At 43.9% G+C, this 13323-nt stretch overlaps 1 protein-coding gene across 1 annotated transcript in view; it reads left to right on the plus strand.

Annotated features, from left to right (window-relative positions):
* Window positions 1–13323, plus strand: part of CHFR (checkpoint with forkhead and ring finger domains) — a 55524-nt gene extending 42201 nt beyond the window's left edge. Inside the window, exons 17-18 of the mRNA XM_030217727.1 lie at window positions 12457–12529; window positions 12879–13323. Coding sequence (XP_030073587.1) covers window positions 12457–12529; window positions 12879–12921 — 116 coding nt within the window. The 3' untranslated portion in view covers window positions 12922–13323. The remainder of the gene's footprint in view (window positions 1–12456; window positions 12530–12878) is intronic.

Genomic DNA, 13323 nt, shown 5'->3' on the forward strand with positions numbered 1-13323 from the left:
AGGGAGAGAGTGATGTAGAGGCAGGAAACACTCCCTCACTGGTGCAGTTCAGCCCCCCTTCGGCAGATGGTGTCAGTTGGCTGAGGCTGACACAGTTCAGCCATCTTGCAGCAGATGGTGTTAGGCTGCAGAGGCTAAGCCTGTGCCTGAGCCAGAGGGTTGGGGCTCAGGCCAGGGGGAAATTAAAAGCCATGAGGCTCAGCAGGGCAGGGGAAAGGTCCCCAGGTAAAAGCCCCAGCAAGAGGTTAAGGAGACCCTGGAGAGGAAAGAAGCTGACCGGGAGTGAGGGTCTCCACAACTTGTAGAAGCTACCCGATCTGATACAAGGTAGGTACACGTTAAAGCCCTTATACGACTGCTGTTCTTGGGTCTGGCTAACAGAAGTCCTGCGTGTGAAATACTGGGGATTTAAAGCTAGTTCCTCTGAACCTAAGAGAGTCTTTGAGAGTGAATAGCCAGTAAGGGAACAAGCCTGTTATTTCCTTATTTTTGCTTTGAACAGAATAAAGGTTTTTTTGGGTTTTTTTTTTGATAGTACACTGCCTCTGTCTGTATTTGATGAGGTCTCCATGCCTGGCTGTAGCCCACGTTATCAACCCCCCTTCCCCGTTGTGAAGCAAAAAATAAAATCACCGTTGGCCTTGGTTCTTATGGCTTCTGCCAGTGACCCAGAGATTTAAAAATATGTATTTATTTTTATTTTATTGGTTACATTTGTATCCCAAATTTTCCCACCTATTTGCAGGCTCGATGTGGCTTACATAGTACCGGAGAGGCGTTCGCCGACTCCAGTATGAACAAATACAAAGTGATGTTGTGGTAAGATATGGTTCATGTGGAACAGACACATTAGGGAATCGTAGAGTGGAAGAGTTGTGTTATGTCCATTACGTGTTTTGGTTTCGTTGTGTTGCAGAGTTCAAGCATTTAAGTTGGATCGGTAGGGTGTGCCTTTTTAAACAGGTTAGTGTTTAGTGATTTCCGGAAGTTTAGGTGGTCATACGTTGTTTTCAAGGCTTTTGGTAATGCGTTCCACAGTTGTGTGCTTATGTAGGAAAAACTGGATGCGTAAGTTGATTTGTATTTAAGTCCTTTGCAGTGTGGGTAGTGGAGATTTAGATATGATCGTGTTGATTCGGATGTGTTTCTGGTTGGTAGGTCTATGAGGTCTGTCATGTATCCCGGGGCTTCGCCGAAGAAAATTTTATGAACCAGGGTGCAGGTTTTGAAATCAATACATTCTTTGATTGGGAGCCAGTGCAGTTTTTCACGGAGGGGTTTTGTGCTTTCAAATCGCATTTTCCCAAATATAAGCCTGGCTGCCTTGTTTTGAGCGGTCTGAAGTTCTGACACGCCCCCTTGAACTTTGACCGTCCTTGCGACAGAGTGCAGTTGGAGACATCCTAAATCAAGCTTTGATTATACCGTTTTGGATGTCCCTGGGAGGAGGACGTCCATCTCTCGATTTATGTCAAAAGATGGACGTCCTTCTCTTTCGAAAATGAGCCCCATAGTCTCCAAATAAGAAGAGTAGCCCCTGTAGTACTTCCCCTGGTAGTCCCAGGCTTGTCCAGGAGAAGATTAATGGGCGAGTTCAATAGAGTTTGACCTGTCAAGTCAGAAATTTAATGTACAATAGCTGACCAAAACAGTCTAATTTGGGGGCAAGCCCAAAAAGCATGGAATAAAGTATTATCAGAAAGCAGACATCTTCTAAATAATGAGGACTGTGCATGACCAGATGTATGTAGTTGCAGTTGAGTAAAATATGCCCTGTGCAAAGTACGAAAATAACATTCTTGGAGACTTGCATTAGTAGTTAAACCTGGGATAACTTTGATATTGGCAAGCCGTGATCAAGATCTTGTTTCCATCTGCCTCTAATCTCACTCATGTCTTTATTAGTATCTAATTTGGCTAGAGCTTTATGTATTTCTGAGATGGAGACCACCTCTTCCGCTATATCACCAAAGGCAACTCTTAATTTGGCTCCAGTGAGGAGGTTAATCGCCAATCCAAGGAATTCACATAATACTTTAACTGGCAATATGTGAATGTGTTCTCCCATCTCTCTCCTATATGCAGTTGGAGATCTTCCACGGAAGTAATTGAGTATCACCTACAAGAACATGCTCCAACAGTGTAATGGCTTCTCCTATGTTAAAAAGTCTGTATTAAGCCATGTGTAGAGCTATGGTAGGTTGCTGGAATATCTCCGCCACTGTCTCTTGATATGTTGCCTATTCAAGATAATAATGCCTTTCCCCTGGGGTTGGATAATGAGACTTATTTCAATTATGGGATAGACTAGATAAATATTTATCACGTGCTGGGAGGTAATGGTAAATTAAAGCCTTTTCATTCTTTGGGGGATGGTACCCTCTTGGGAATTAGAGATGTTTTTGCTTACAGACAACTGACACATTATATTTCTTCCTTGGATATTACGGCATTGCAGGCTGGTCACACAACTCGATTCCACACCTTTTTTCTGGGAGAAGGGGTGGACCTTCTTTCTGTTTCTCTCCTGCATAAAAAATTAACAGCGCTACTTCCACAGTGAGCATTGGTGGATTTAATTCATAAATGGTGTACGGATCTCCATCAGAACCCTTAAACGTTCGATCTACTGTCTTTAACTGGACACATCTCTAGTTTGACTAGTAATGTAGACTTAAGGGAATGCCAGTTTAGGGTGTTACATCGTGCTTATCTCACCAGGGAGCAGTTATTTAAGACTGGTAAAGTTGATACGTCCCTTTGCCAGAAATGCCATCAAGTTGATGCCACTTTTTTCCATACCTTTTAGTCATGTTCTGTTCAACATTTTTGGAGATCTGTCATTAATTTTGTAGAGACGGTTTTACAGTCATCGATCCCTTTATCCCCGGTGGGTGTTTTGTTGGACCGCTATGAGATTTTTGTGCTGCAGGGCAGGGGGGCACAGCACTTTATTAGGAAGGCAGGGCTGCTTTGTAAGAAAATTATTCTAGGGGTTTGGACAGTCTCTAAAGCTCCCTCCTTCTGGGCATTGTGCCATAAGCTTCATTCCTTGATGCTAATGGAACATAAATGTTCTTGTTTTTCACTTAAATACAAAAGACCATTCCTCTCCATATGGGAACCCTATATTCAGAAATTATCACCGAGGACTCGGAGCGACATACTTAATTCCTCTTGAGACCTAGATGTGGTTATTGTTGTTTTGGTTAGTTTCCAGCTACCAGTCTCGCTAGTTTAGACTCCTGGGAGGCCATAAGAACACAGGCCCTCTAGGTACTTTACATTGCTCCTTTTATGACTGGTGTTCATCCTGATTGGCTATTTCCAGGATGGCAGGAGGATGGTTTTGCGATAGGAAGACTAAAATTGTGTGTTTGTTTTGGTTTTTGTTTTTAAACATCAGGAATTATGCTGTATTATCCATACCTGGGAGAAAGTCAACATTACCTCTAATCGGAAGCAGTTCAGTAATGGAAGGGGAACCACCCAACTAGGAAATTAAATGTTTCCAGGCCCTCTCGTAAAGGACACAATAACACACTGGAACGTAGATGTGAGGGAACTTTCCTGAGTGAGGTCTGCAAAAGTGAAAAGAGATAGTAAGGGGCATAATAATCTGTCTCTAACGCCAATGGGGTAGTTAACGTCAGTATTAAATTGCCAATCATTAATATGGTGCAATAAACAAGCATGATTCTATAATCGTAAATTTGGTAGACCTAAGCTCCCCTGTGTCCAGTTCCCCAGCAAAAGGCATATTTAAATTTGGGTTTCTTCTGAGCCCAACAGAATTTAGAAAATAACAAATTGATATATCTCAGGTCTTTCTGCAGCAGGCACAGCGGCATGTGGCCATCTAGGAAAAATGACCATACGGATGAGACTTATTCTGCCTATTAAAGAAAGTGGTAACTCCATCCATTGGGCTAGTTGTCATTCTGTAGTTGGTATCAAGGCCGCTACATTGAGTTTGTAAAAATCTGGAACCAAAGGTGACAACTGAATATATTTAAAAGATATCTGTGCCCAGATGACTTCCGGTGGAGCTGCGAACCAAGATGGCCGCTGTAATGTGAGCTCCTGCAGGCAACGACCAGGGAACCTACCGATTAAGACAACCCCAACCCCCAGAACAAGACGGAGTGGACGGGTTATTGTGGAGGAAAGTCCCAGGCGCCTAATTGAGAACCGCGAAGCCGCTTGGTAAAGACGGCGCGGTGAAAAACGGCGATCGAGCGTCCGACCGCAACCACGTGGAGCCGGGGCAGGAGGCGGCCAGCGAGAAGCAGGGAGCGGAACGGGCCCGATGCGGGCGGGAGACCTGGAAGATCACGATAAAAGGGTCTCGCTGATGTGCTCTGGAACGGGCGATTGGGATCGCAGGTAGGAGCAGCCAGATGAGGTTGCGGCGGAGGACGGACAAGAGCGTGGGGCAAGAGGAATAGAGGACAAGGTAATGTGCTATCGGGAGAAAATGGCGGAGAGCTAATGAGCAGAGAAGCACGGGGAAACAAGAGCAAGGAACACAGCACCAGTCACTGTATATGAAACTGTGCCAATTGAAGAATAAAGAGACAGAGGAATATTTAGCATAGAGACAAAGACTAATAAAACAGTATCCAGTACATAATAACAAGCTGAGTTAACCCACTGCAGATGAGAAACGGAGACAAAGCATAGTATTAAATTTGTTGAAAAGACTGTAGCAGCCCCGTGTATTGCTGTATGGCGACCAGAAGCTCCAGGAAAGAGCCGGAGAAGAACAAGAACGGGGGCACAAAGATGGCGGACAAAAATTCCCCACCGTCACCATCAGTGAGCTCTGTCTGGGCCACCGAAATAGTCACAGAGGTAAAAATGGCGGTGGAGGAAACCATGAACAACAAATTACAGCAAATAATTGACAAGCTTGAAGGAATGGATCAAAGAATCACCACGTTTACCAATGAGTTCCAGGAGGTTCAACAGAGACTGGGGGAGGTGGAAACCTCCTCGCAGGAGGCATCGAAATCCATCGAGCATCTACAAGCAATGGTGACAACCTTGGAAGACAAGGTGGACGACTTGGAGAATAGATCTCGAAGGAATAATCTTCGGCTGGTAGGCATACCAGAATCAATACCAGAGGCGGAACTGAGAGGTTTTTTGGAGCCATGGCTCACCAAGTCTTTGACCAACCAAAGTACCGCGGGACCAATCAAGATAGAACGAGCACACCGTTTGGGTCCAAGAAAAGAGACTAACACAAGGCCTAGAGTGGTCATATTGCGAATGCTACATTATCAACATAAGATGGATGTATTAATAGCTCTTCGGAAAGGAGAGAAGCTGGAGGTGGACGGACATAAGATACTGTGCTTTCAGGACTATTCTACCAAAGTTTCCCTCCAGCGCAAGCAATATTCACAAATATGTGGGCGACTACATAAAATGCAGATAAGGTTCAGTCTATTATATCCAGCAAAATTGAGAATCCAGCACAATGGTTCAGTCAAATTTTGTGACATGGTGGAAGCCGCTCAAGCATTTGTGGACCGGCTGGAGGAAGAAAGGCCGAGAACGGCGAGCAAAACCTGAATAGTGCAGTGGATAATAAAAGAGAGACTGGTACTACAGTAAGAGGAAAAGCAGAAGTGGTGAGGAGACCAGTGACTATTTGATGCAGAGTTATAAAGTTTTGAAGTTGTTGATATTGTTTGTAAAGTCAATAAGGTACAATGAGGGGGAAGGGGGTAAAAAAAAAAAAAAAACCATACAAACAAGGATTGGTATAGAAGGGATCCCTGGTCGGAAGCACGGAAGTAGAGCACTATAGGTGCTAATAAGAATATGGGGAAGTTGGGTAGTAGGGGGGAGGGTGGGGGAGGGAGAGGGAGAAGGATAATGTGGGACAAAAACTTCATGGTTACAGAGGAACAGGGGAATACAGGCAACACAGCAGGTGACACACAGGATGAGCACCCATGTGGAAACAGGATCAATTACAGGGGGGGGGGGGGGGGTATAGGCTGGGATGCCCTCCCCACTCAGTCAGAGAAGGAATCAAGGTAATATTACAGCTAACTCAAGATGTAACCTAATGGCCCTTAAAGTAGTGACATGGAATGTGGGAGGTATTTCTTCGCCGATAAAAAGGCAGAAGATACTCCAAGCACTCCACAAGCAAAAGGTGTCAATTGCATTACTTCAAGAAACGCATTTAAATGCCAAGGAACATGAGAAATTATGCCGCTGGTGGGTGGGCTCATATTATGAATCCCCAGCGCAGGCAAAAAAGGCGGGAGTCATAATTCTAGTCAAGAAAGGGGTGCAAATAACTACACACAAAGTAATAGCTGATGATGCGGGAAGATTTGTAATAGTACATTTAACTGTAGAACGTCAACCAGTGGTTGTGTGTAATGTATATGCTCCTAACACGTATAACAAAGCTTTTTACAAACAACTTTTACACCATTTAATAAGTTTTGAAGGAACACCCATACTAGCTGGGGGAGATTTCAATGCAGTAATGGATCCCACACTGGATAGGTCACAGGGGGGAAGAAGAGGTGCAGGGATGGAATCAAGAGGACTGGATGTGTTAAGTGAGGTCCTGGACCTGGTGGATGTGTGGAGAACATTGCATCCCGTAGAGCGAGACTATACTCATTTATCTCGCGCACATGCCACCATGTCGAGGATTGATTATATATTCATATCTCGTTCAATATTTACTAAAATATGTAGTGCAGAAATAGGCCCCATTAAAATATCAGATCATGCAATGGTAATGACTGTATGGGAGCCCATGGAGAGAGAGGTTAGACAGTTCCAGTGGAGGTTCCCTATTTGGTTACACAAAGATCAGGGATTCCGAGACTTTATAATTAAAAAATATAAGCAGTTCCAAGACACCAATCAGGCACATACAACAACTCCTATACTTTATTGGGACACGGCAAAGGCAGTACTTAGGGGAGAGATAATCGCATATACTAGCCATCAAAAAAAGGCAAGGGAGAAGGAACAGATTTGGCTAGAGAAGGAAATAACACGGGTACGACGGGAATATGGACGCCAACATACTGTCACACTAAAAGCCCAACTTTTAGAACTGCAGCAAACCCTCAGTGAGAGACTTCATAGAAAGGCCCAACACAACTATGGTTCTTACAGATATAAATTATATAAATATGCTAACAGAGGGGGAAAGATGTTGGCTAGGTTAGCAAAACCCAGGCAAGGACCCCAAAAAATAAATGCACTATATTCGGCCAAGGGAACTTTAGAAAATAAAGATGCCCAAATAAATAGAATTTTGCAGGAGTATTACAGGCGGCTGTATGATATCCCAGACCCACCTCCGATGGATAGCGAAATGTATCTGGAGGGACAAAATCTTCAGAGCATAGATATAGAGAGCCAAGAAATGTTAAATGCCCCCATAACGGAAGATGAAGTAGCATGGGCCATACAGCAGGGGCCCTTGGGGAAAGCCCCGGGACCAGATGGATATAGAGGAGAATTCTATAAAATGTTGAGGGATGAAGTAGTGGTACCCATCACATTAATGTTTAATGCCATAGTACAAGAAAAACAAATGCCCATCTCCCTGAGAACAGCTCAGATCATCGTACTCCCAAAACCTGGACGGGATACACAGAAACCAGAATCTTATAGGCCAATTTCGCTACTCAATTATGAGGCTAAACTATTTGCCAAGGTTTTGGCAAATCGATTATCGCGAATTCTGCCGGATATTATTGAAGATTCACAGGTGGGATTTGTACAGGGTCGAAATATTACAAAAAATGTGAGAAAGATATTGGTAACATTGGAGGCGGTAGCGGAGCGGGCCACGCCGTCGGTGCTGGTCAGCTTCGATGCCGAAAAGGCATTCGACAGGGTGGTATGGGACTTTTTGTTTGGAACATTGGATGCGTATGGAATAACGGGGTTTTTTCAGGAGGCAATTAGAGCATTATACTATCTTCCCCAAGCCCAGGTGTGGGCGAATGGAATACTGTCCCCTCCTTTTCCCATTTGTCGGGGAACAAGGCAGGGATGCCCACTATCACCTTTATTATTTGTATTAACACTAGACCCATTGATTAGGAATATTCAACAAACACCCGATATACAGGGAGTTAGGCTGGGCACGGAAACTTTTAAAATAGCAGCATTTGCTGATGACTTATTAGCACATGTGACTCAGCCTGAGGAATCACTACCAGCTCTCGTTGAGTGTATGGCAGAGTATGGCGACTTTTCAGGCTTTAAGCTAAATCTAGAGAAGTCTGAAGCTATGCAGAGGGAGGGAGCCCATGTTAGAGAATGGCAAGGACAACTACCGTTAAAATGGGCGGAGGAATCGTTCAAATATCTGGGAGTGCGCTTGACTATGGACACTACTAATCTATATAAAATTAACATAGAAAAGCTGTTACAAGACACCAGCAGCTCTCTAGAGAGATGGAACCATTTGCCCCTGTCCTTAATAGGCAGAATCAATATGTTTAAAATGATTATATTCCCAAGGTGGCTCTACATACTGCAGGTATTACCACTGCATATACTGGGTAAAGATATCAAAAAGTTAAATAGGATAATCCGAAAGTTCCTGTGGGGGGGGAAGAAATCAAAAGTTCGTTTTGAATATCTGTATGATGGTTGGATGCAGGGGGGAGTGGGATTACCCTGTATAAAACGATACAATCAAGCTTGCCTGTTGCGACATCTTAGGGATTGGATGCTAGATACAAACCAGTATACGCCGACTAGATGGGAGAGAACACTATTTGAGCCCTGGCACCTGAATTTTATATTGCAGGCCAAAACAAAAAATTTACCATTAAACTTTCGAAAAAGTATATTGCTAAGGCCAATGAGAAGCATATGGCGATCGCTTATGCAGATGTGGAAGCAAAACCCCAATGTTAGCGATCAGCTTCCACTAAAAGGAAATGGAGACTTTCCACCGGGAATGGAGAAAGGTATATTTGATAGGTGGTCAAGGGCGGGGATTACTTTGCTCGAACACCTAGTTAATGAGGAGGGAGGGTTGTATGGATTCCAGGATCTGCAGCAAAGATTGTCCTTAGCCAACCAGGATCATTACTCATATAGACAATTACATCATTATTGGGGCAGTATGGACCAAGAAGCAATAGGCACGAGGCTTGGTTGCAGGCTTCGTGAATTTTTAAAGGGAGATGCACACGGGCAGGTATCAATATCGAGTTTACATAGAGCTTTAGTAGCACTGAGTCCCCCCCGTACATACGAGAAACTTAAAGAGGCATGGAGTAAGGATCTGGGATACGAATTGAAAGGAATAAATTTTGAAAAATTGATAAAAGATATACCACACCAAGTAGATGGGGCAGAGTTACAGGAGAGTCAATATAGGGTAATACACAGGGGATACATAACACAAAATCAAGCAGCAAGAGCGGGTTGGATAGGCGAAGCTCAATGCTCCAAGTGCAATAGAGAAAGTAATACCTTTTTGCATGCATTCTGGAAATGTGCTCGAATAAAACTATTTTGGAGAGCGATACAGAATTATACTGAACATCTCATAGGGCAAAGATTACTCCCCTCATGGAGAGGAGTGTTGTTGAACAAAAGGGATGCATATGGGATAGCAAACAGACATATAGAGCTATTTTTATGTAAGGTATATGCAGTGGGGAAAAAATGCATACTTAAACACTGGATGCAAGAAGATCCACCCTCCTTTTGGTACTGGAGAAATAGGATGCATGAATTAATGCTTTGGGAGGCTAGGACGGCTTATGGTAATCCAAAGAAAAGAAAGGAGTTTATTAATATATGGAGTAAGTATTTGCAAAACATATCCCACAAAGCACGAAGTGCGGTGCTAAATAGACTTGGAGCGCCTTAGCAAATGAGGTGTTCCGGAGATAAGCACTTCAGGATGTAAATGGGTATAGTCCTGTAATAGATATTGGAAAAGACTAGACGCTATGAAGTAAAAAGATTATTGTAAAGATGTGAACCTGGGGGGGGGGGGGGAGGGGGAGAAAACGATGATAGAAAATATTGATGATGCAGTTATGATGTATGTATGCAACAGTGACCTGTTCTTAGGTTAACGAAATGTTTGAATTTATGGACTCTGTTTACAATGTTTATTGTCATCAATAAAAACCGTTGAAACATAAAAGATATCTGTGCCCATTTTAAAGGGAACACCCCAGTGGCGTAGCGAGGGCGGCTGCGCACCCCCCCCCCCCCCCCGGGTGCAGCACGGCGCACCCCCCCCCCCGAAGCGCATTCTTACCACTGGCGCTCCACCCTGAGTGCACGTCGTCGCTGGGAGCTGCGTCGGCTCCGCTGGTTCCTTGCTCTCTCTGCCCCGGAACAGGAAGTAACCTGTTCCAGGGCAGAGAAAGCAGTGAACCAGCGGAGCTGACACCCCCCAGGGGCGTGCACCCGGGGGGGGGGGGGCATAAAGCTTTTAGTATATTAGTCATGGAAGATGGTACATATTTCTCTATCAGTATGGACCCTCACCCCAGCGTCATTTTTCAATGACAGAATTGTTTTGGAGCCAGATTTAGTAGCAATTAACTGGTCTAGAAGCCTGCCACTTTTATTACCATGCCTGTAAAGCTGGAATTTATAGCACTCCTGAGACTGGTCCACTGATGAATTAGCTCATTTAAGGCAGTCTGTGTTTCTAACAGTGATGGTTTATCTTGAAAACTATAGGAGAGTCCATCTAAGGAGCTCCCGGTCTCAGAGCTGGAGTAACTAATTATTTTGCTATGCAAAACAGTTTTGCCATTTCCCAGTACAATATTGAATTGTCCTCATGGGCCTGGTTAGTCACCTTATATTTATTTATTTAGATTCTGCTCACACCTTTTTCAGTAGTAGCTCAAGGTGAGTTACATTCAGGTACACTGGATACTTCTCTGTCCCAGGAGGGCTCACAATCTAAGTTTGTACCTGAGGCAATGGAGGGTTAAGTGACTTGCCCAAGATCACAAGGAGCAGCAGTGGGATTTGAACCAGCCACCTCTGGCTTTCAAGACCAGTGCTCTAACCACTAGGCCAGTCCTCCACTCCAACATTACAGAAGTTTGTTCTGAAATTTTGGATCAGTATACAAGTCAGGTGGAAAGGTCCAGCTGTTCGGACCCAACTCAGGAGAGTCAAACTGCCAGTCAAGCCAGATCAAAGTTTGGTCCGAGCAACCCAGCTCCCTCATCTCCCTAGAAAGAAATGAGTCTATCACATAATTCTATAAATGGCCCCTAAAAAATCATCGCTGAAAAAACCCAGAGCTTAGTGCCATTCTATAAACGGCGCTTAAAGTTGGACACCATTTATAGACTAGCTGTTAGCGCCAGGAACTGCGACTAATTTTAAGCGCCAGCATTTACACCAACAAAACCTTGATGTAAATCCCCCGTTATTCTATATCAATGCACTTAGGGCCCCTTTTACCAAGCTGCGGCAAAACGTGGCCTGTGCTGGCGTTGGTTCGTGTTTTTGATGCATGACGAGGCCCCCTTTTACCACAGCAGGTAAAAGGATAGGTCTTTGTTTTCAGCAGGAAATGGCCATGCTGCAACCAAAGCACTTGCTGCTTGGCCATTTTAGGGGGGAGGGGGGAGTCCTTACCGCCATCCATTGAGGTGGTGGTAAGGGCTCCCTCGCTAACCTGGCTGTAACTGGGCAATGCGTGGCAGTGCCCCGCCAGGTACACAGTGGTGCCACAAAAATATATGGATATGATGGCGCACTGGGGGTGGGAAGTATTGCTGGGATGCTGCAGTATCCCAGTGGTACTTCCTGTTTAGTGAGTGGTAAGCCCGCATTGGGCTTACCGCTGCTTTGTAAAAGGGGCCCATAAATTGTGGGAGCCACCCCCTTTATGGACTCTCTTGTAAAGGGGGAAATACTCACCGTTGACATAAAGAAAAAAAAAATGGTTCGAATGTTGTATTTCATATGTGAATTGTGTTATGACGAAGTGATATCTCTGTGATAACGATGTTATGTCAATAAAAAAGATTATAAAAAAAAATTGACATTAATCCAATTAGCGCCAATAATTGCTTGTAAAGAAGAGAATTATCGGTGCTGATTGGCTCATTCAATTAGATTGCATGCACACCCAAATTTGCATGTTCATTTGTAGAAACTTTTATAGAATTTGGGGTCAAATGTTTGTCAGAAAAGAGAGGTCTTTAGTGCAGCCTGAAAGTCTAGTGTATCAGACATGCCCCTTCCTGGTCTGGTAAAGGATCCTAATGAGCATTACATTAAAAAATAAATAAATAAATATATAATACACACATACACCCAAGCAACTCCTGCATCTGCATTTAAATGGTTAAAAACAGAAATTAGTTTAAAAATTAGTATGAAAATAGGAAGCTTGCTCCAGTGAAACTTCATTCTTTTCCTCATATGCTTGTTTTGGGTTTCTTACAGTTGGAGTAACTTCCCGTCCTAACTGTTATTGGGGTCGTAACTGTCGTACACAGATTAAAGCGCACCATGCCACGTGAGTTTTACACTTAATCCTTATTTTAAAATGCTTTGGGGGTCTGACCCAGTCTTGTGAAAACAGACTGACAGAATCGGGGATGCATCACACAGACCAGGCTTTCAGGGATAGTGGACAGCATCCAGGAAGTTGTGAACGGCTTGGATGATGGCAGGTGCTGGAGGACACACTGAACAGGAGACTCTGAAAGAGGCTTTCATTCCAGCATTCATTGTTTTTATGTGCATGTCAAATCCTTGACCTTTCCAGGTTTGACTTTAATTTAAGCTTCCCAGATTGATTTAGAGGGATTTACAGGTTATGAATCTGGCACCTGTAATGCTTTTTTTCTTTTTGTTTTATTTAGGAAATTTAATCATATTTGTGAACAAACTCGTTTCAAGAACTGACCTTTTGCACTCGACTGGTCCAGGCACCACATTGGAAAGCAGGATCAGGGGTTGTGATTCTCCCAAGTGCTCTCCTGGCCCAAAGTGAATACCTCTTCCCCATGTGCTCTGGTGTGATCTCCCATCTCAGAATTTTACATGGTCTCACTTTACCAGCAACTCCCACTTTACTCATTCCACCTATCACAAATGTTACTGGACATTAACGGAGGAGTGGATAAATGCCTCAGTATGGATTTACATGTTTTAGGTTTGGAGCATTACTTTGAACTGGGAGTAGGTTACATCATTGTAATGGAGAGTAGCTCTATGCAGACCTGGAGGTGGTTGAAACCCAGTGAAAAGTTTTTTTTGTTACATTTGTACCCCGCGCTTTCCCACTCATGGCAGGCTCAATGCGGC

The sequence above is a fragment of the Microcaecilia unicolor genome, chromosome 11 (assembly GCF_901765095.1).
Source record: "Microcaecilia unicolor chromosome 11, aMicUni1.1, whole genome shotgun sequence".
NCBI classification, from domain to species: Eukaryota; Metazoa; Chordata; class Amphibia; order Gymnophiona; family Siphonopidae; genus Microcaecilia; species Microcaecilia unicolor.